The sequence below is a fragment of the Pomacea canaliculata genome, linkage group LG2 (genome assembly GCF_003073045.1).
Source record: "Pomacea canaliculata isolate SZHN2017 linkage group LG2, ASM307304v1, whole genome shotgun sequence".
Classification (NCBI taxonomy): Eukaryota; Metazoa; Mollusca; class Gastropoda; order Architaenioglossa; family Ampullariidae; genus Pomacea; species Pomacea canaliculata.
The window spans coordinates 35135982-35160660 of record NC_037591.1 but is presented as its reverse complement, the minus strand read 5'-3'; the positions used below and the strand labels follow the sequence as shown (position 1 = coordinate 35160660).

The following is a 24679-nucleotide window of genomic DNA, read 5'->3' as shown; positions in this document are numbered from 1 at the left end:
TTAAATGACTGGATGTGTACAATTGTATTTCCTACGGACTGGGTACATATAAGTGCAAGAAAAAAAATCTCCCTACACCTGAAGCCTGTGACCAATACAATGAGGATCGGCTGTCCTAGGTTCAGATCCTGTCTAGGGCACTTTGTTTTTCCTTTGAATATGACATCTCTTAATAAGGTTGGGATGCTTTGCTATGATATAGCCTTTGTCACAAATTTTCGCCTCCTCAAACCTTGGTAAATATAATTTCCAGTCTCGAGAACATCAACATGCAATCCTGACCTCTTTGTTGTTGACCTCTCCACCTCACCTGTAGATGCTGTTTTTGTAGGCGTGTATCTCGGAATGGGTGAAATGTTCATGAAGATTTCGGGAAAAAGTATCTTGCACTTAACCTTAGTCAATCAAGAGAAACAATTTTGCTTCCAACTAGTCCTTTAAACAGCAAAGAACAAAAACTCTGCATCGATGCAAAATGACGCTTGGAAACAAAAAGCCAGCAATGCACGACCCGAGCGCTGATGTTGTTGGCTCTTTCGCACTTTTTGCCAGAAATTTATTACAGGAGGCAAAAATAAAATTAAGTGCTGGATCAAACACACTCAACTTACATAGCCCTCGAGATGCGGCGCAGGGAGGAGGAGACTGAAGCAGTGAAGGGCGGGTGGAAGAGGGGAGAGGTGGAAGGAGAAAGAGAGAGATGGGGAGGAGGGAGAGAGCGAGTGCGTGAAAGATAAAAGATCGATGGCTAGCCAGTCGGTACAGTCGCCACACACCTGGCGATATCAGCAGCAGGCGAAGCAAGACGAGAGAAAAGGGCAGAGCCAGCAGAAACAGAAACAACAGAAGCAGAAGCTGCAGCAGCGGTGGTGGGAGAAGTTGTGGGCGAGCGAGAACGAGAGAGAGAGAGAAAGGGAGACCGGCAGTAGAGAAGGAATTAGCGGCTGGTGGTGTCTACCGTCGCTGCTGCTGCTGATGATGCTGCTGCGAAGCGCGAGACAACATCGGAGGCAGATCGAAGGTCCCGCGAGACGTCAAAGTCTCGTCCTCCTCCCTTCTCTCTCTCACTCACTCTCTCACACATTGTTCCGGTGTGGGCTGCCCCAGCCGGAAGGCAGCGTGCCAGAAGACAGCAAGAGGCGCTAAAACTTGTGTTCGACATTTGTCCTCGCCGTGGCTTCTCCTTCTGGTTCTCGCTGTTTTCTGCCATAAAGTCGGAAATTTCACAAACAATCCGCGTGGAGGAGGCATCCTCGTCTGACATGTGAGAGAGGTTTCCCAAAATAAACATCCCCACAGCAACTTCCGCTTCTCCAGTTTGGAAACAGGCAAGAAATATCGTTTCTGTCAACAACCATGTTTGAATTTAACTTTGCAGCTGGGTGTACTTGACTGGAAAAAATTGTTTTACGAAAAACAACAAAAAACGAGAAAACTAAGAAAAGGTTCTGAAGGAGGAACCAGTGAGGACTGCTCATACTTCAAGGGTATCATCCATCGATTCCAAATATTATACAAAACATGTTTCTAGTCTCAAGTTCTGATCACAGCTGGACCAGGTTGACAACAGCACAAGGGACCCATCAACGGTAAGCAACAACAACGACGACGACAACAACATTATTCGTCCTCTTGCGTGATCAAAATAAGACATTGATGACAGCAACGAAGTGTTTGCTAACACTTTTTAAAAAATAATTTTCACTTTGGACAGGAAGTGGTTCACACCTCCACAGATTCCCCGCGTCTGGCCAGCATCTCCGCCCACCTGGGAGGCGTTGGATAGTAAAGTCGCAGACGTCCTCTTCCGGTAGAAGCAAGAACATCTCTCTCTCTCCTCAATTTCTTTCTCTCTAGATATCGCGACCGTCCTTTCTCGTCCCTGGCGCCAGCGTCCGCACAGGCATCATGACGAGGACAATTGATTTTACAAGTTGTGTCGAAAGAGGAACAAGGTGTCGGGTGGCTCCCGGTGAGCTCACGGGTGTCTGATTCGTCGGGCCCAGGGAGCCGCGCCGCTGCAGCAGCAGCCAAGAGGCTGACGGGAAGCCACGAGCGTGGGACGCGTGGAAATTGCTGTCACAGATTGCCGCGAGTGGAGGGATGGAGTGAGGCACGGATCGCATCTCAAGCGGGCTGAGCAGTTGTGGTTTACGTCTTGGAGAGAATACCACCATTACTGCTACTGATTGCAGAAGGCTTACTGTGGGTTTGCTGCGACTGGCTGAGATCACAGTAAGGTATGGACTAACTTGCTCCGAATTTCAAATTATTTTGTTTGCTTTTAGGATTTAGTCATCTGGTATGTGTATTTTAACATGCATCTCTTACGTGATCTTTCTTTACTAATTTTTCCAATTATTTTTGTTTGAATGTGAGAATTATTTTGTTTGTTTACCTACTCCTTCCTGATTGCTTTTCTTTCTTTTATAGTACTGTTTCTGGATTTGCTCATATGTCTTTCTCGGAGTGTTCTTTAATTCGTGATTTTTTCCACTTGTGGGTTAGGTTTCTGATAAATATAATTTTTTTCTGAGCTTTCATTAACCTTCATCCCCTCCAAGCCGAGAAAATTGTAGAAGTAGAGACAGAAGGAGGCCCGTGTCGGGGTTACTGAGGTAGTTGAGAGAAACACGGGAGCGAGAGAACTTTGTCAATTTGAAAATAGTTTTGAAGATAATGTCAAGAAATAGAGGCCTACATCGGAGGGTATGGTAACAAAATGGTTAAAAAGTATATTTATTGGCAAGAACTGCAGCAGGAGACTGGCTCAGGTAGAAAAACAGAGAAGTAGAGGTGTAGACATACAGGCGGTGGACTTGTTGAATTGCTGAAGTGGACAGAACAGGACTAACCTGAAGACAGTGTTCACAATAACCCTAACCAGTCAAGATTTTAAAATCAGTGTTTACAATAGAATGAGCTAATAAGAGTTGAAAACCAAACCTCACTCAGTGTTTATGGTAAACTATTTAGTCAGCTTTGAACGAACTCGTCACGATTTCAAATTAATTTTGCTTGATGTTTACAGTAGAACGAGTTCATCAGAAGTGAAAATACAACTCGGTGTTTACGGTAGGGACATGCTGTTCAAATAGAAACGCTTTCATATTTAATTCAGCGCTTGGATAAGACCAAACAGCAGTACAAACATTTCATGGAAAACATGATCGTGCTTCGTCGCCAGGTATTACACAGGCAGCAGAATGCAAGGCATCAGTACAGACCATAGCTGAGAGAGTTGAGAACATAGGTAAGACCTGACCACATAGCTAAAATACAGCAGACAAGATAGATAATAACATAAGCAAAGCTAGCAAGTAATACACAACATCGCTCAAAGGACTATGACCATAACTGAGAGAGCTGACGAAATAGCCAACATCGTAGACGAAAGATTATGCAAGAGCATAGATGAAAGCATGGCTGCATTTAATAAACGTATGTCAGTAAGAGGATTGCGGAGAGAATCTGCTGTGATGACTTGGCATGACTACTCCCTGGTGAGTGGTTAGCGGGGAAATCCTCCGCAAAGTATGTAATGTGGGCGAGCCGAGGAATAAATGCCTCTTCCGTAAAAGCAAAAATCAGCGACCTCGTGTTCGTGGACTTTAGCACCGAGCTTGCTATATCAAGGACAGGAATACCAGAAAAAAGGACAAATACGGGGAGAGAGAGAAGGAATCCGGTTACTTGGTTCAATGAGAAGCAAGTCTTTGAAAAGCTCATACCCTAGCAGTGCTACCCAGGGTCGGAACTCACCATTCTCAGAAAGAACTCATTTATCCCGTAGAGATTACAATGTCGCGATCGGGGCTGCTGGTGGTGCTGAAGGTGACGATGGTGATGACCCGCCCGCTGGGGGCCTCGCTGCATCATCACCATCTCCTGGGAATTTCATGGCAGTTCAAGCGGAAGACAGACGGCCAATCCATGTTTGATTTCGTGTGAAGCGCAGACGCCAAGGCTAATTAACCTTCTGGGTATGACATCGATTCCAGCTATTGCCATCGATCCACCTTCTGGCGATCGATTTGCTGGAAAGTTCCATGTGCAGCAACTGCAGCCCTGGCCATTGTGCCTTCTGCCTTTGTTCTCCGTGTTGACTGCATTTTTTTTTTCTTGTAAGTCAATTCTCTCACCTTCACAAATTCTATTTCATCTGCACTATCTTCTTTCTAGTCATTGTTTTCTAGTGAATATCCCTTGTGTGTTATCATGAAGCTATCATTTCCTGTATTATTTATCAGGCCACCTTTTATTGCTGCTCTAAACTTAGCACAGAAATAAAATAAAATAAAATAAAATAAAACTAAATAAAATAAAATAAATTAAGTAAATAAAATAAAATAAAACTAAATAAAATAAAATAAATTAAGTAAATAAAATAAAATAAAATAAAAATGCTGCACAAGATATTGTGAACTTTAAAATAAATGTATCTTCAAAAGAAATAATGTCTTTCCCACATAACCAGTTTCATGAAACGCTCTTCTGTTCTTCCTTTCTTGCACCATGTCAACATCATTTACTTCAACAATTAATCAAAATTATTTAAAAGTTCTTGATGCAAATCGTTCAGCATTACAAGTCCTTCATTGTTGCTTTCTGCTGTTTTCGGCTTTGTCTTCCCTGGACATTCATTACAGCCTGTCAGCTAACATGAGCACATGACAGCAGTGTGAGGATGAATGAGTCGACTGCATTTCGATCCGAGTAATAACAGTGGTTCAAATCGGCCACAGGAAATATTCCAGGCCTTGATCCCCGAAAAGATACGCAAACCCGCAACTGATGCTCCGCATTTTTGGAAAAGACCCTTCTGATGGCTTGAATGTTTCTGAGAGTCAGGTCTCATGTTCCTTTTAAAGGCTTAGGCATCCTGTCTTTTGTAGGACTTGTTTGTATGTATGAGCTCACGTGTGTGTGCGTGTGCGTGTGTGTGTGTGAGTGAGAGAGAGAGAGAGCTTTGCAACGAAAATGCGATGTAAATAAAGATGGCGTCAGGTACATCACACTGTCTGCAGCTGGAAGAAGAAATTAACACCTCCCGCAAAACAAACAAAACAACCCATCATAAATAAATAAAAGGGAACACACACCCAAACAGGAACATACGCAGAAGTTTTTTTTTATGTCTTTGCTTGCTTGTGTATCTCACCAACGGTTACAAACAAATGCTCTCTCTCTCTTTCACACGGGCGCACAGATACACACTCACACAGATAACCACCACTCCTCCCACATCGTTGTGTCTATGGACTAATGAGCTCGCTATCGTACGAGGTACGCAACACTCTCTGGCACCGCCGTCTGTCAATGACTAGGAATCACCTAAAGTATATTCAGAACCCTGGGAAGCGGATAGCTGAGTGGTTAGAGCGTCCAAACTGAGAGCGTTCTGGTTCAATTCCCGATTAGCGCAGCAAACTTTTCGCAGTCTACCCAGCTGGCGGGAATGGGTACCTGAGTCCACAGAAAGTTGGGGGATGTAAGGCAGCGAGGGGGAAGAGATGGGTACCGACTTCATGTATAGCTGGTCCCGAGAAAAGTGAGGTCTCTGACACCTCATCCCCCTAACGACCTGAAAGGTTAGGGGATGACCTATACCTTTACTCAAAATCTAGGTTAACTAACTGTGAGGAACTAGCAGTGTGTTTGTGGGTGTGTCAATGTACGTTCCATATTTGTAGATCAGTTAGGGACGAATTTATGACCAACTGAAGAAGTAAACAAAGAAATATCCAAAGATAAGGAGAGAGTGAACGGAACTCAGAAGGGATGGGCTCAGTGAAAGTTTCTCTAAGAAGAGGAAGTGCTGACGAAATATTGCAGTGAGAAATGAGATATAGAAACTCAGCTCACTTCCATGTGAATAGCTTGGCGGCATAATGGATATTTATAGCAAAATTCGCATTCAGTATTATTCAAAACTCCTTTCCCAAAAGGCTAAAAAACAGAGCGAGTGAAATGGAGTTTAGGGAAGCTATAGGAGCAAACTCAATTGATTAATTTTTTTTTCTCAGAGCAAACGCATTTAAAAAAATCAACAGTTCCCCCAAAAATTCCTTCACATACTCCGTTTTCTGATGCTTTCCTCTTTAAACTGCTGAGTTTACTCCTCAGATTTCACTGTTTCCATCTTTATACTTTATTCTCACATTTTTCATTTTTTTTGTACCTTCAAATCTTCCTGATTCTCAATTCTTTTGAATTTCTTTATTTTCAAACTTTTAAAATCCAGGTTTATTCTCAATACCTCTTTATTTTCTTTATTCTCAAATCTTTATTCTCAGATCCATATATCTTTGTTTCTGTCCACTTTTTACCCGTTTGAGCTTACCACTTGTTTAGCAAGCAGCAGGAAAAAATTAAATCCAAAGGTTGCTAGGTATCTATACAATTTCCATGCTTAGCAACAAGTAGTCCTAGTTTTAGAAGAAAACTAATTTCAACATTTCAGTTCAGGAGGCTCTTCTACGATCGATCTTTTCAATTTTTTTCAGCTTTGACCAACTCAGTTAACCTTTACTTTGCAACTAATTGTTTTCCTGTTTCAGTGACGCAAACATGCTATTTGCAGATATTGTCTTCATCAACAGCAAACACCACAAGCCCCCTCTTTGCTGCCAGAGTCCTGTTTCCACTTTTTGCACATAACATTTTTTGTTGATTTTTGTTTCTTGCTTCCTTTGGAGCGTTTCACATATTCCACTCCATCTTTATTGCTAATCTGCGTTTGGCGAAAATTTTCAAAGAATCACGACAACAAGTGGAAACTTTATCTCCAATGTTAAACAAACACACCCAAAATAGAAAATTTATAATTGGCGTAAAGATTTCAATACCCAAAGAAAGTTTATTTTTGATATAAATACTCTAAAAATAAACAAACGGCAAAAAGCTTGTCAATAGTGAAAAGACTAACAAAAATAATGGAAGGTCGTTAGGGGCGTAAAGACTTTATAATAATGAGCAGTAAGCCGTGTATTAGTGGTTATATGCCATCAAAGAACATATAACTAAATAGTTCTTTAGTTGTGTAGAGAACGAAGCTTTTTGAGGGATGGAGACAGTTTGAAGTCACGTGACTTGCAGAACTGAGCTAGGCAGGAAAACAATGTTGGACCACAAAAGAGCAAAGGATAGCTAGATAGATAAAAAGTTAGTCCAAGCGTGGGTAGGCAGAGAAGGAAACGATTGCAGAGGTTGCGATGATGTCTAAAGAACTTGCCTGCTCCTACATTTCGCCCTCAGTTTTGTACAGGGATCTGTTTCTAAGACAGCTTCATCATCTGTGTCACAACCGATACACAAATGTCACTTCAAGCGAAGAACAATGTTCTGTGCAACAGCTAAATTGCACTCCAGGCGGAGCCCTGTGAAATAATAATCTTTCATACGAGAAAAAAATATATTCAGCCAGACATCGGGTGGAATAAGATGGCTGAAGTCGGGAGCAACAACTTTTTTTTTCCCGCAATTCGAATCAAATCGATCCTCGTAGAAAGTAGAGGTTGAGGTCACGTGCACCATTACTGTCTGAAGGACTGTAGACTATTTACATCTTAGTTGGTGACAGGTTGTATAACACAAAAGGTCTGATGGTCGTAATGAGCCAATACACCTTGTCCTTGCATACATGTTGATGTCTGCTTGTGTCCTTCCCTTGCGTGCCTTTGTCTGTCGACATGTTTATATAAACTTTTATATATATATATGAATTGTACTTCTACAGTGAACCTACTGACTAATATTATACATATATCCTCTGAAGTTCGAATTACCCTCATTTTCTTTGCCTGACTGTTCCATTAGCAAGTTAGGCAATCATCAAGAAGAGTAGGTTAATATTATAATAAGAATAGACAAATTATTTCTAAACTTTCAGGTGCAAGATTACAATTAATGTAATATATTTTTATATTGTATGTCCGTGTTCATACAGACAACTTATTGAGCCAATCTTCTACACAAATATACCCAGATCATGGACACATTCATTAAAAGAAAACCAAACTTTCTTTTTGAAAGTTGTCGTCTTAGCATTTAAGATTCCGAGAAAGGATCAGACTGAAAATAATGTGTTTGGGGACTTTTCAGTAAAAAGATATGTGCACTAGATTTTAATCAGTGAAATAGTCGTTTTCTGTCTAGAAAAAAAATCCAAGTTTAATGTTATTAAAGTCATTCGAAGATCATTACTCACACAGGTCGATGTACCCGAAGACGAATTTCAGACAGAAGATGTTTGTGATTCTGTTCAAGTAATCAATGAAGAGGATGAAAATATTTTTTTGTACCAGGAGTTTCTTTTACAGCTTCGCTGGTGTCATTCACAACATCAAGCTTTCTTTTTAGTGAGGAGATGGAAAATAAGAAACGAGAGAAAAAAAGACATACGGAAAGATGAATAAAAAAGAGAGAGGAAACGACAGACAAACACATACAGAGAAAGAGAGAAAGACGGGGGAAAGATGAGAAATGACAGATAGACGAATTGACAAAGAAGTCTGTAATGTCAGGAGGTAGACTTCCGTCCAAGGCGTGGGATATCAATGGCTAACCACAAACCTCTCTTTCCGAAGCTTTTTTCTTGCTTTGATTTCCAGAAAGATCCACGACTGTTAGCTTCTTCACAGGCCAGTCAAGCCGATGACCTCTCTTGCTGGCAGCCATGGACAGATAACTACTTGGTTCATAGAAACTATCGCGTCGACGCGACTGGCGCACGCGCTCCGGTTCCAATGAGTGACGTCATCGGGTTGTCCAACCTGTGAGTTACAGCCCCTGTGGGCATAAGCGCCACTGGTGGTGAGAAAGGGAGATCATTTCCAATGAGGTTACAATTACTTTACTAACCTCTGGTAGGTTCAGATGGAAAAGGGCGACAATTCTTCTGAGATGACGCACACAGCGTGGGTGGGAGCGAGGCGGAGATGAGTTCATTCCAGCTCAGACCCATGTTGACTTACGGCAGATGGCGTCTTGCAGACCCAGTCACGTGTGAGCCTCGAGATTGACTCCCCCTTACACCACCACCACCACCACCACCACCACCACCACCACCACTTCTTTTCAAACGTGGCACAATCCAACCGCAAGTCACGTGGGCATGGAAGTGTGTGAGTTGAAAGGACAGACGTCACCCGAGTAAGACGCAGACGTCACACGACAATCAATTCGTCGCTACAACCTGTGATTTGTCCTCCTCCTCCTCCGTTCGTCGCTGTCGTGATGTAGGAGTCTGGCGGCGGCGTTCTGTAAGAGGGAATGTCTTAGTCATGGTGGAGAAGATGGGCTGATGGCTGTCAGGGTTACCGTTTGCTGGCTTTTGTTGTGGTCAAGCCAGCATCTCCTCCTTCTAGCTTTAATTTTTTTCTTTCAACGTAAAACAAGTAAAATTTCTGCAAGACAAACAATTCATCTACAAAATATTTCAAAGCGACAACACACACATACACACGTTCTTCCTTTTACAAGTAGTCACTGTAGACCCTGACTAAAGACTTTCACTAAAAGAAACATCCGCTATTCCAATCACTCCTCTCCTCCGCATTTGACCGCCGCCAAAGCCTTGTGTGCCATCAAATCATCACGTGACCTCCGAGGACCATAACGTTGCCCGGATCGAGGCGCATCACTCATGCGCAATCGGTCTCGTGATCGGCTTCCGGCCCGTCTGTCTCCCAAGACCAAACTTTTAAACGGCAATCTCGCACGACTGTCCTGGGTCCTGCCGCTGATTTAGCGGGTGTCGAGAGCCGGCAATTAATGTTTCATGGTCTTCTAGGGCGGCTCGAGAGTCGAGTTTCTCTGGCAGGCTGGATATAGATACAACCAGCTAAACAACTGTTTTTACAACCTCTTTTCCCGTGGCTTTATGGAAAAAAGGAAATATAAACAAGCTGCGAATTGCGATAAGCTGATAAATGTCGCAGCAGCACAGACAGTTTTCATAATAACACTTATTTTAGGGTTGGACGCCTTGCGTGTGCAATAACTTTTAACAGTTACAGGAAGGATTGAGGGTCAGAGGTGAAGACATTTTATCAAACATTGACACATCTCAAGCTGACGGTGAAAAAGGAATAGTTTGATTGTCGTTAGGTTTTATCATTAACATAAGCTTCCATCTTTTCTTTTTAAGGCCAGACACCGGTCGAAAAATTGTCAAAAATTTTTCATTTTGGCCATTTTCAGATTACTTCATACTGTCAAAGTTCATATTTTGTTCTATTCACTCGCCAAGTGGTTTTTCATAGAACAATCTAGAAATATGTCTATTTTGTCAATGAAAACATCTACTTCTATCCTATTTACTTTTCCCGAGCGCAGAATTAGCGAGAATAGAGAATGTTTGAGACATAGCAACACACCTCGCCACGTGGGCAACTGTGTCACATCATATATCGGTCGAAAGGTCATGACATGAATTTTCAAACAAAGGCTGAGTCAAAACCCTTAGAAGGCCCCAAGCTATGATACAAGCTCTTTTCTAGACGACACAAAGGGTCGGAAACTTCCTTATATGGATGCATGCGTAACATACTTTGCATATAGCCAATCAGAATTCACTAATGCCGACCTAGACGGGGTCATAGGGCACACGAACACGCTTCGGCTGTGCTCGGGTATCCCACAAGGCAACTGTCATGGCCTCCGGATGTATAAACAAATGCGACAGCAAGTCAAAGCTAGTTCTGGGATATTTTCTTTTCTAAGACATTAACGTTGATATTAAATGTTTATTGTGACTGTCAGACGCTCATTTCTTCTCACAATACCACGTGCAAAAAATAAAAACCACGTGGACATTCTTAGACCGTCGTAGCAGCTAAAAAAAGTAACTTAGTGAACCGAATTCGGCTGTCGAAAACACCATCAGTCATGTGGTAAGCGAGCTGAAAATAAAGCGAAGTTTTCATTTCTGCTGCAAAGCTCGGTAGTAATCAGGACTAGATGTGAACATTTACACATTTGAGTCAACTTGCAATGCTAGTTATTTATGTACTTTGTCAGGAATGTAGGGAAACAGAGCTTACATCATTTGCACAGAAAACAAAGGTTGGGTGGGGGTTGGATGGTCTTACTCCAACCAAATGTAACAAACAGAATGTGAAGACAATTATGTATAGCATTCCTAACAAACAATGAAAACTGCTATCTAGTCAAGTTTGTAGCCATTCAGTGTCTAGAGAGCACATCATTGTCAGCCCCCTAAAAGGCCAGACAGCTATAGTGCTTTTCCCAGAAATCTTTGACAGAAAATAAGATACCCCCTAGCCACAAAAAATCAACCATCTTTAATCCATGTGACTACAGAGGTAATTCATAAAATAATCCTAGCATACAGAGGAACAGAACATGAGCAGCTGCTTAAATTCTGGTGCACTCAGTGATGTATCTCTAGATTTCATGAATAGGTTATTCTTATTCCTATTTGCCCCCAGTGGAGCATAGGGCTGCAAGAATTGGTTATACTCCCCTATAAGCTTTTGAAATAATTTCTTTATTGATGTTCATCCCATCACCCTGCAACTGAAGGCTAAGAAAGATGAGAGTGTTTCCTACTAATGCTGCTACTTCAGTAGATGCTCGCAAAAATTGGAAGCAATATGCGACAGCATCACTAAATGTTAGATAGCAAAAGACCAAAGATGGCAAAAACCATGAAGCTAGTGGACACTGAACTTCTATATAACTAACTAAACCTATAACTGTGTTGCTCAATGTTTGCAAACACCATTGTTTTTATTACTGTGTACTTCTCTGAAGCCTGGTCAGCAGTTGGGTACACAACACAACCATGTTGACTTTTCTAAAAGTGAATAAAATAATTAATTTTATTAGTTATGTTAAAGTTATATGTAGTAACACATTGAAAGATGGTTATATTTTTCATTCAGCAGGTAAATTACATGAAAGGCTTAGATAAAACAAAGTTACTAAGCTTGATATTTCTGCTCGCGCTTTTTCCGTTCATTGTTTTTGTTACAGTTTGTTTACTTAAAATCCCTATAACTTTATATTGACATGTGATACAGGCCTAAAATTTGAATGAAGTTTTCTTCATACATATGTAAACATTTCAGTGAGAGCTTTTTAAAAAATATTTAGTGGTTTAGTAGTTACTAAGCTTTCACTTTGTTTTCCTTCGCCTTTTCAGTTTCTTGTTTTAGTAAGCTTGTTTAGTTCAAAAGCTTATAACTTTATATTGGCATTTGATACAGGCCTAAAATTGGGTTGAAGTTTTCTTTATTCATATTTAAACATTTCTATGAGAGCTTTTAAAAAAATATTGAGTAGTTTAGTAGTTACTAAACTTTCAGTTTTTCTTTCCTCATTTTCTCAGCTTCTTGTTTTGGTTAGAGACTGTTTACTTCAAAAGCTAACTCCTTCTTTTTGACAAGAGATATAGATCTGCAATTTGGTTGAGCTTTTCTTTATACATATAAAAACATTTCTATGATAGATTTTTAAAAATTACTTAGTAGTTTGGTAGTTATACCGTTTTCCATCAAAATTTCCTAAAATTTAACACACTTTTTTACAAAAAAAATTATAAAAAAAAAACTAAGAGGAATTCGCAAATTATTTATCATAGAAATGTAGATCTGTCTTTTAGGTAACTATTTCAAAAAGAATTTTGAGTCTACTCACAAAATTGAAGAAGGAGTTAGCTTTTAAAATTGTTTGTTTTGGCGCCATTTTGGATTGTTTCCATGGCAACCGATAGCGCGACGAGTGCAGTAAAACCATTTTTTGAAACTCCATTCAAGGGCTAAATAGCTGATACAAAAAAATCCGCGCTATCCCGTGAAACAAAAAAAATTTTTTTCGACCGGTGTCTAACCTTAAGAAACAAGTTTACTTGACATATTGACAGAGAACAGTTGACACAGCACGAGCTGTTGTACTTTTGTTTATTTTAATTTTAATTTTTTAATAATAAGAAAAAAATAACGAAGAATGAAAAGTTAATTTAGAATGTTCTGGTGTACTTTAACATCATGTGCTAAGACTTACAGCTAGTGGACCTGGACCTACTTTTCAGACAGGTATTAATTTTACAAGCAGTAAGAGTTAATTTAGAATGTTCTAATGCAACGACTAGCAAGAAAAAAAAAACTAACAGGAGGATCTGAAAGTACCTTGACGACAGACACTAATTCCATGACCAGCAGAAGTTGTTGTAGCTGCTAACAATGTCAGTCGGTACTTTCACGACAGGGACTAGTGTCACTAGTCCTTCAACCTGCACCAATCCGTCGATGAGGACATTCCCTAGGACCCGGGGAAGTGCCCCCAATTTTCCAGTTTTGCGTTTTCCGATAGCTTGGACATGCAATTCTCCCGTTTGTTCGTCTGGTGCTCTATGTAACAGTTTGTGTGGGGAGTCTTGGAGGACCAGGGGCGCGGAGTGGAGTGGAGTGGAGGTAGGAGGCCGTGGCCGGGGGCTGACGTTTAATGACTTTTGACACGAGGGGGCGCTCCTAGCTAGACCTCCACTACACATGGCCAACTGGTAAACGTTTCTCTCCCACGACACACGGTAATGAGATGGTCAGGGTTAATATCCCTCTTGTGAGGCTGGCAGCAAGCATCCGTGATTACTGACGGTGATTGAAAAATCACTCCCAGAAATCCGACAGAAAGACAAAGAGAAAGAAAGAAAGAGTATTAAATGTTCAAGAATTAGGAAGAATTAAAGACGAAATGGGTCTTCGTGTTAAGAAAAATATGTTGACATATAATAAATAAATTTCTTTTAATTCTAGAGTAATTAACTTGTAATAACAGTAACGGAAGAAACAAAACCGAACACAAAAATTAAAATAAAGTGGAAAAGAAAGATAAAAGTGACAGGAGAAGGATTAAAAAGAAAGAAAATGTAATCACAATGGACAAAAACTGCTGTTAAACGCCTCCTACGATAAATTAAACATGTCAATAAAATGACATAAAATTATGGGTCAAAATATGGACCCTGTCATCTAGAGCAGCCGATTGCCGTCAAACAGACCGTAATCTGAAGAAGGAAGAAAAGAAAAATAAAAAAACAGGAAGTAAAGAAAGTTTAAAAAAAATATTCCAGAAAGCCATGAAGCACTACGAGGAGAGCTGATGGGATGTAGCAGATATCACGAGGACTTTGTGGGTGGGAATCACCTCAGTCTCTGGGGTGATCAAAACATCCTCCCTGTTTGTCATCCATTTTTTAAAGAATAAAATATCGAGCTGTTTAGATGGAAGGGAGAAACTGGTCGTATTTAGAAATGAGATTTAATTTAGCCAAGAGATGAAAGGTTTGCTTTAGGAAAGTCCAGACGTGCAAAGGCGCTTGCTTTTCTCTCATGCTGGTGGAAGTTTAGCGGGAACGGAGAAAGAGAGAAAGAAAAAGAGAGAGACAGAAGAAGGGAGAGGAGAGAAAATCGAAGGAGAGAGAAAGAGAGAGACGACAGTAGCAGCAGAAGCATTGATTTCGAAAGAAGGCCTCCAAATCTCACTGGCAAGCAGACATGAAACAAATTGAAAATGGTGGACACAAAAAAATTTAAGCTCCCCAAGAGAATATGGACACTCTAATGAGAGTTTCGGTGATGCCGCACGAGGACAGAGAAATGACAACGGCTAAAGAAGCCCGAAAGAAGGAATGACATAAACTGACCGTAAAATAAATGAAATAATTGCAAGAAAATAAAAGATAAGAGAGAGGGGATAGAGGTCAAGGAGATTAAGATCTTGCAAGCAAGGAACGATGTGAAGCAAACAACCAAAGAACCTGAGTGACACCACTTCCATTCAAAACCAGAAGTCCCGTCACCCTTCACTTCGGAACCCTTATGAATTTTCGCTAAAGGCTTGTTCATTTTATTCTCCCCCTCTCTCTCTCACACACACACACATTTTTCTTTCATTTTTCCTGAATTCTTTTACTCTGTTTCCCAAACTGACCTGAAATTCTAGAGGCAGCTGCGGTTGCGATAAAACTCGATGCCATCAGGGGAAGTAATTGTAACAGTTTCAGCTCATTTCTGCTTTGTGTGCCCTTTGCGGTTGGCTAATTTCCTGCCATTCTACCCGTCGGTGGGACTGAATGATTTATTATGGGGGTAGGTTGTGAGTGAAGTCCTCTGCTGTCTAACTCAATTAATTAAAATAGAAACTGTCATTCGAAACTTTCAAGGTTAGGTGCACATTGAGTTGTTATCTCCCTTTTTTTTTTAAAAACTAAAATTTCGTGAAGGATGCGGCCAGGTGTATAACATGTTCAAACAAGACTGTTACAGAAAAGATGAGTTCTAAGTATAGATGATAGTTAATTGCAAAGTAAAGAAGAAGCAGATGATGATGATGATAATTGAATAATAAGTAATAATAACTGAATTTCCCAAGTAGGAAACGAGCTGTGCGCCAAAGACAGATACATACCATACAACTAAGAAACGAAAACAACAGATTTCTCTCTCCCCCCCCCCCCCTCTCTTTCTCACACACACCCTTTCATAAAAATATTTTGAGCAAAAATCTCGGCATTCATGGATGTTAACAATCACATCGATTGACTCATTAATTAATGATTCCTGATTTCAAACACCAGGCTTGTGGGAGGGCCTCCACTCAGTCAAAGAACTCACAGGCTGAGGACTGACCAAACCAAAGAGTGGAAGAAAGGAAGGAATGGTCTGAAGGCCTTGTTATTTCTGGTCGTCCGTATCATCGATCCTACCACCGGTCCCCTCGATGTGACTGTCGAGAATTGGGTTAGAATTGGGACTTGGAGCGAGCAGCTAGGGTTTAGCCTCTCATTCCCTACTTTCCTCCTCTCTCCACAAACCCCTAACTGCCTCCTCCATCCTCCAAAATGGGGAAGCAACTCTCAAAGTTTGACCGAGATTGGGGAAGCTCGCGTGTCTGTCCGAGGCCACGTTGTTATCGTTCCTGATGTCGGTGTAAACGCGTTACCGTGTGTTTGTTTATTTGGTCCTCCCCGAGTCGGGGCTGTCGGAGCCAATCGATAGTCTGTACGGTTTGCCTTAATTATTGTAAAAGTCACTTATTACAACGAAAGCATGCACACAGTATCACGTGCACAGGCACACGCACTCATACACATAATGCTTATTTAGATAATCATACACACAACTACGTCTGAGGTAACTTCATGATAAATTCCTCATAACCTATACTATTCAAAACCTGTGCATATATGTACATTCTTCGTTTGTCTGTGTGCATGGATTACAAATACATGAATGTGTATGTGTGTGTGTTTACGTAAGCAAGCATAGTCCCATTCGTGCATGTATGTTGAAAAAATGTGTGTCCATCACACACTCTGAAAAAGCAAAACGAATTAGTATTGTTTTTCACACAGGAACAAATAAATTCCAATAGAATATGAGAGATTTACCAAAAAGCAAATAAATTTCAATGGAATATTACTGACCAAAGTGGCTCGATCATTCTACAGGTCTGACACACCAGCCCTGGGGATCTAGTTTTTTCTCCTATCCTCCCCGTCCAAGCACTTTCAATTTTTCCACCATTCTCCTTACAGAGCAAACGAAATGAAAAATGATTAGCCAATCTGTTCAAAGGGTTTAGGGCCACTGAGGTGGAATCGTCGGCTGGATGCCCTGGAACCTTCCCTAACAACCAGGGCACACGGAGAGGAGGATGATTGGCTACCCTTCTTCATTGGCAAAGCAAGGATGCGTTCAGATTATTGTCTTCTGAAGAGATGGTTACCCGGGCAAGACTTGCAATAACAAGAGTAGTTCATGAATACACGATGATAGTAATCTGGAATACGGAGGAACAAAAGTCTGAAAGCAAACATTTCAATGAAAAGAAGGCTGAAGAAAAGACACAAGAAAGAAGATCCAACATGACCGGAAGACAAACGGAAGACCTTCAAAGCCTGTCCAAAAAGATTTTGGAACGAACTGCACTTCAAGAATGTGAGCCAGCCGATGAATATATATCTATAACATTTACTGTGGTTCTGTGGCGAAGAGTTTGTTTCACGTGAGAACTTTAGTCAGACGTCTGCAATCAGACTTCAAATCTCACATAAAACATGTCAGAACTGTCCAATCCGACTTAACATCTCCTGTAAATACAACCCCAGAGGTAAAACACGGCGCTAGTCTCTAGATGGATGACCATCTTACAGCAGTTAGTCAAACAGATAATAAAATCCAAGCTGTTTACTGACTGGCTTGTGTTAGTCAGACCCTAGAGAGCTTGTGTGTATGTAGCCTGACCTCAGCTGTCATGGAGGGAATGTTATGATGCACTGGTTCCAGACTGTTCTCTTTCAAAATGTGCTTCTTAAAGCAGTCTTAGTGTCCTCTGGTCCCAGACTAACCATTCAGCAAGTATCTGTCCTGAAGCGAATATTGCTTCCGCTGGTTTCTGAAAGTGATCATTTAAGTGTCAGTGAATGTTACGGTTCATTGATTTCAAACTATGATCCTTGAGCAAGAGCCTGCACTATTTTAACTACATTTTCATTTCATGATCTTCACCTCGCATACTTTAATGGATCTCGTCTTAGAATCTTGGAAATAAAATTCCACAAAGAACAATATATTTTGCCCTCTTGCTACCAAACGGCCAATGACTTTAATACTCAAGACCAAGACAAACATGGCCTCTATGACTAGTCCTGAGTTTTTGTCCTTTGCTTTTTCATGGCCACATCACCCTGGATGTAAAAGCAGTATTTATTCCAGCCGACAGAAATAGCGCCCATTGCGTGTTCAAACATTGCAGATCTTGCTGTCCTCTGTAAAAATAAAGGAAGGAAGAGAGGAAACTACAATGACACAGCTCTCAATCGATGTGGAGAAAGGTGGATGCTATTTATTCCTCAAAGCCGGGATCCCGGGATGTCGTGGCTTCTCTCTTTGATTTTCTTCTCATCAGGTTCTGGTGAACACTCCACGTGCACAAAGCTGCAACAAGTGCGCGTGCACGCGCGTAATTATGTCATGTTGGTCGACTTTTCCCGGGATGCACGATAGTGATTGTAATTGTGTATGTATATATATCTGTGGTGTTTAGATAAGACTGAGATACCCTATCAACTCTTTACTGACTTTAAACGTTAATAAATTTTATCTTTAAGTCAACACAATCACATGCTGTATGCAAGATATGCAAAGAGTCCGTGTATGTTAGCGCGTGCGTTCATGAGTGTGTATGTGTGGCCGTGTGTGAATTTGTGTGTGTGTGTGTGTGCTCACGTGTCTATGTGTGGCCAGAGAGAGAGAGAATAAGATCTTCGCACGATGCCTTGGACACTGATAAATAATTTCCATTGTCAGACTTCAGACATTTCAATATTCATTCGATTGCTGTAGTGAAGTAGGCCGCTTGGCTTGAAAGGGAACCGAGATTATTTCCCCTTTTTGAAGTTTTTTCCATAAAGCATCTACTCGGAATCTCACAATGCCTCGTTATACAGAACAGCTTTTTTTCTGAAAAGCACAATTTCTTGACAGTGGCACACTGTGGGCGACCTGCATGAAGGGAAATATGAGAATGAATGTCTACACGCGCGTGCGTGTGCGTGTGCGTGGGCGTGTGTGTGCGTGTGTAAAGTGTTGTGAGGGCAATTAAATATTGTTTTAACTGCATGTTTTGCAATCTCTATTGCAGCTAATTACTTATTTATGTAGCTGAAATGAGAACACAATATATCTTCTGGAAAAAAATTAATTAAGTTTTGAGAATACAATTTTTATAGACATTTACATGTGTTCCAAATCGTTGTAAGCTTCTTGTTAAGTTACGATAATTTTCAACAAATCTGGACATATAATGATTTTGCAATACCTGAGGGAAGGTGTCTGGTCCCAGTTATTCTCACACACACAGAATGAAGACAGAGGGAGAGTGAGGGAGAGAGCAGCAGAGAGGAGTGAGATGAAAAAACAAACAAACAAACAAAACCCAGTTAACTGTGTTTGTAGCGTTGTAACACTATGTCAGTCTGGAAAACATCTGAGCGCTCAACTCCATTGCTCATGTTCAAAATGAAATGATAATGATAATAGGACACTCTAAACACTAGCATGGTCATCTGAGTTTGTAGGAACCAAAAGAACGAAAAACCCACGAAACCTCCACTAAAGTGGAAATTCAGCTAATCCCGAGGCCTTTCAGTCTCAGAAAAAATGTTCAGAAAACTAATTCGGTGATCAAATTAAACACTAAAGTCAGAAACTTTTGAGACGAGGGACACGTACGGAGTTTTCTTGGGTAATTTGAGTGGTGTCCCCCTAGGAAGAGTATTTCTGAAAATAAAATGTTCGCAGAAGTAATAAAAACTCCTGAACAGTCTACGTGCCTTGAACTTCTGCTTCAGACCTTTCGCTGTTTCTCTAGGAAGGCAGCAACAAACAGGTTTTTGTCAGGAATTCCATTACTAAGCTTCCGCAGTAACGGCCAAGTTATACCCGGGAACACGGAACTTAACTCACGATTATTTCCCGAACTCACATACGCACGCACGAACGAACACACACACATACATATATATATATACACACACACCAGCGTGCACGCACACACATACAGACACACAGCACACAAGATGTTTTCATTTATTCTTTACCGATATTAAATCCTCTTAATGGCCCCCTTGCCTGTAGTTCTTCCGTTTCCAGAGACTTGGTGCTGGTGCTTTGCGTGTCTACGACAATAGTTCTTGGTTTAAGCCTCCAATTCTCTTTCTGTCGTAGTATTTATTTTTCGATTTTTCTAGAATCCTTTCCATTTGTGTGTCGCCGATGTTGCATGTTCACCTCTTTTTTTTTTATTTGTATGTGGATATATTTATCTGAATGTGTCCCTTGGTTCTGCTCCTCAGTTTATCAGCCTCATTCCAACTTTATCATAAGCCGTCTTACTAGCTTAATGAATTAGAAATTGCTAACTAGCTTGCTAACATTTTACTGGTATTGATACTAAAAACTAAAATGTTAACAAGCTTACTAGCTATAAACTTCGTGTTTGCAACATCAACCACCGTTCTAGCCTTCCACTGACATTTTCAAGTAGTAATAATACTCTAAGAGACCGAGAGAATGAAAGAAAAGATTACCAAATAAATAAAAGAAACCAATGGCAACAACATAGTAATACAGTAAAATCGCAAAAGAAAGGAAAAGAGCAAGAGCCAATGGTAAGGCAGTCAGCCAAGATGGCTTGTTGACAATAAAGACAATTCTGAATTGTTGCTTGCCGCTGTCTGACATTCATCCGGAACACTTCGATCCCACACACAACCTGAATATCTTTATTGAAAATAAGCTTTGCAAACAAAACAAATGGGCGGAATATGTAACCATAAACTGGATCAAGAAGCTGTAATCAATTCTTTTCCACTTACCTATGAACAATGTTTGCAGGAAAACAGCAGAATCCATCGAGTGTCAAAACAAATTAAAGGAAGTTAAAATAATTTTCATCAACCCATGTTTTTTTTTCGATTTTTAGGCCAGGTTAAATTACAACGATAAAATATTAAAATAAACTTTCCTTTTTTTTGTATTTTGTTTTTCAGGTCTTCGTTTTGGAAGACTGGGCATATTTCGTCTGTTGTTGCATCGGTCGTCTGCTCCCAGCATCAGGATAAGAAGACGAGACCCTCACGTGTTTCCAACTGAGTGCATCTGGACAGCTCTCTCAAGGCCACAGGTATATGATCCCAGGAAAGGCTTCCAAGACCAAAAAGCCTTGAAAAACTAGAATCTTCCTGGTCATCGAGTTCGAATCTCTTCAGCGCTGATTTTTCTCTGATCATTGTCGTTTGCGAGAGGATACTCCTAACGGCGGTTGCCTGTTTGATGTCCGTGTTGAAGGCTGATGATACACAATCTCTTGAGCATCCCTGCGCCAACCTCACGGACAGACTCAATCTGAGATGATTATACCCTCAAGACAGTGATGCTTTTATTGTCTCTGATGTTTGAAGCCATGGGAAATGGTGTATCGGACCTACGACAAATGCGAAACGACAAGGAACAACAGTAATTTGGAATTCATGTTTGGACAATATTGAGTTTGACATTCGAGCTTTCGTACACTCAAAAAGGAAAATATTCTGACAATACTCTTTCTCTAAATACTACAATCTTGTCTGGAAGTAGTTCAATAATTTTTGTCAAAAGCTCGGATGTCAAAAGATTTGTTTTTAAGTGTCAGATTTCCTTTTGGAATTCACAAAATATTTTCGGGCGAATCTTGCAGTGAAGACTGCTTAATGTAGGTTGAATTTTGGACTATCCTTTCTAAGAAAAGATCTTGTGTCTGACCTTTACACCTAGAACATCTCTCCTTCACAGAACTGCCAACACGAAGACCGTCCAGGGATGTGGGTTGAAGACTCGCGACTGATGAATATTTTTGTGAGTGAGAGAGTCAACCTGAGCTGACTGGTACCGACACCAGAAAGACTGCCAACCCTGCTTTCCTTGCGCGTGGAGCCACCCGCGGGAGTGGCGGGTAGCCATGTGCAGTCAGCCATGACCAAGGCACCGCTGGTGCCCATCGACCCGGGTCGGGATGACATGACGGCGGCCTCGGTGGCCACGGCCGTGACCTTAGGACTGCTGACCCTGGTGACCCTGGCTGGCAACCTGCTGGTGTTCGCGGCGGTGGCCAGCGACAAGAAGCTGCGGACGGTCAGCAACCTCTTCATTGTGTCGCTGTCGCTGGCGGACCTGTTGGTGGGCACGGTGGTGATGGTGCCGGCCACTCTCAGCGAGGTGTGTCAGCGCTGGGTTCTGGGCGCCACCTTCTGTCCAGTGTGGGCCTCCTTCGATGTCATGTTGTGTTCAGCTTCAGTTCTCAACGTCTGCCTCATCAGCTTCGACCGCTACCTGTCCATCATGACGCCGCTTCGCTACAACGCCCTCATGACCACGAGGCGTGCCGGGCTGCTGCTGCTGCTGGCCTGGTCCATCGCCGTGGCCTCCTCCTTCGTCCCCATCACCAACGGGTGGCACAACCCGGACCACAACACCCTGCATAACCTGACGGCCAACGGCCAAGTGCCGCAGTGCGTGCTGCGCGTCAGCCTTCCCTACGCGTTGTCCGCCTCGTTCGTCACCATCCTCCTTCCCATAATCATCGCTTTCATCCTCTACTGTCGAGTGTCGGCGGAGGCCAAGCGCCAGGCCCTGTTCGTGCGTTCTCTCATTGCTCCCTCACGAGTGCTTCTGGGCCAGGAGTTGACCAACTCCAGCATCCGGGAACCTTTCACCCGCAAGGCCACCGTCACCCTCGGCGTTATCGTCGGGGCCTACGTGGTCACGTGGACGCCGTTCCTCGTCACGAACGTCATCGACGCGCAGTGTCGCTGCGTGCCGACCAAGATCTTCGGCGCCTTCGTGTGGCTGGGCTACTGCAACTCCCTTATTAACCCCATCATCTACCCCCTTCTGATGCGAGACTTCCGGAAGGTGTACATTGCGCATGTACGAGCCTGCTGCCCCAGCGTCGCCTTTCCCTTTTTCCGGAAGTCGACTAAACACGAAGGGATGAAGCAGACCGCCATGAACTGCCATCGTCACAACAACCCTCTTCACCATCAACAACAACACCACCACCACGTTGACAGAAATCACCTCCACAGCGGCTCTTGCACGAAGACTTAAAAGAGCACGTGGGGAGGGGGTAAAGGGTTGCTGGGGGGAGAGAACTGTGTCGTTGACAAGGGCCGTAACGCAGAGGATTGATTTTTGCAGCGTTTCAATGGCGTGGCCATTCACACTATCACGTTCCAGGATTAAGGGGCTGGCTTCCTCGAGTGCGTAAGTGATCCCCGGATGTTCGACAATTTTTAGTTAAAGTCTGTGGTATCGACTGGGCACCAGAGAATATTTATACAATTAAAAACATTGGTCGTAGACATTATCAATGTTTATGGCATACGTGCATTTATACCGAGAGTCAAAATGCGATACTTTTTGTTTTCGTTTCAGTCCCACCCTTCTCCCACCTCCATTAAGCGACTTCCTTCTCTCCTTCCCACTCTTCTTATCGATCCTTCCTTCAGAACTTCTTTCTTTTGTCCGTTATCCGATGTAGACGCCTGAAAGGAGCAGACAATGATCGCACACGCCCACACACATCCACACTCCATACCTTCCAACACAGGTCTCCTTGCACACAGACCTTTTCCCCAACTACACTTGGTCCCATGTATCTACATAAACATAATTTGTTTATAGAATAAACAACCATCTCCGACAGAGATCTCGAAAAAAAATACATGTCTGGTGTATGTAAATGTCTATGTCTTTGTTGACTTGTTTTTTTTTTTTATTTCTTCAGCTCATTCTTTTTCAATCTATTTAAATCGCCCTTCTTGTATCTCATTTTACTTTAGTCTGTCCAAATTGTTCTCTCGTTTGGCTCATCGAATCAAATTGTCCTTCTGTATGGCTCATTCTGTTTAGTCTAATCAAATCTGTCTTATCTGTTTAGTCCATTCGTTCTTCGCTATGGCTCTTCCTGCTTCATTCCGTTGCACCTCTTCTTGTAAGGCTCATTCTGATTGGTCTAATCAAATTGTCCTTTCCAATGGCTCCTCTTGTTTCAATCTCTTCAGACTGTCCTTTAATTAGCTTCTGAACGTGCTTCAACGCTAGTGACTGCTATTTCCTTCAACTTCCTTTTGTCTGTGCGTGTCTATGAATGTTTTCATTTTTGTGTTTTTCGAATGTCTGTTTTTTTAAGTGGAAAACCGTTGAACTTGGCCAGAAGGTATTAAGAGTGAAAAATGTCACTCTTCTTGCATAATCAAATCTTAGCTACCTTTCATTTAAGCTCAATTTATAATTTAATTATTCTTTACAACATTAGTAAATTAATAATATTTTAGCTCATCTCACAAAATAATTAAGCTGCAGCATGGCGTGTCCACGTGTTGACACTCCGCCAGACGTTCAGTCAACTGAATCAGTCAGGTGAATCGTCAACAACAGTGACAACAAAATCACGGTCAAATGCTAATTCTTATATTTCTCTCCTCTGCTAATTACCTTCTCTGGACAGCTTTCTCTCGCCAAGTAGATGGGGGCCCTGGGGGCAACTTGTCAGCTATATTATGGGAACACTCTGGTTTTCCCCGCCCCTGATGGGACCCCTGACTCCAGACACGCCATATTTGAGACTAGCGAGGGCACTGTGTTGCCTTGACAACGGCAAGCAGCTGTTGAGTTTAATATCGTAAAAGGGCACAAACACTTCCTGAAGTAGCGAAGCATTTTCGACCTCAGTGAAGGGTTTCTCTCTGTGAATTAAACTTCTGATACAATCAACATCTAGGAGTAGAATGTTCTGACAGACGCTAATCACAAATTACAATGCAACCGTGCTTCTCGTGGAACATTTCTTAAAGTTGTCAAAGTCAAAATTCACCGAGAACATAGCTAATGAAGAATTAAGAAAATGAATATGAATAAAGAAAAAGAAGTTTGTCCTTAGTCATTCAGACAAAAAATGATTCTCATGCTAATGACATTTAAATACAAGAAGAATCCTATAAAGAGTAGAATGTAGAAATAGTATGTACAGAACCTACAAAACACACAGGACCTGAAATGCTGGGTTGATGCAAAGTTCAACCTGCTCATTGATTCCTGTAGTGTTGATG

The 24679-nt window shown here is 41.7% G+C and overlaps 1 protein-coding gene across 1 annotated transcript; it reads left to right on the top strand.

Annotated features, from left to right (window-relative positions):
• Positions 1-697: 697 nt before the first annotated feature.
• LOC112558025 (5-hydroxytryptamine receptor 6-like) lies at positions 698-23702 on the top strand. The gene is made up of 2 exons (XM_025228210.1): positions 698-2240; positions 20582-23702. Exon 2 carries the CDS (start codon positions 21543-21545, stop codon positions 22674-22676), a length of 1134 nt encoding a protein of 377 aa, XP_025083995.1. The 5' UTR covers positions 698-2240; positions 20582-21542; the 3' UTR covers positions 22677-23702.
• The last annotated feature ends 977 nt before the right edge of the window (positions 23703-24679 follow it).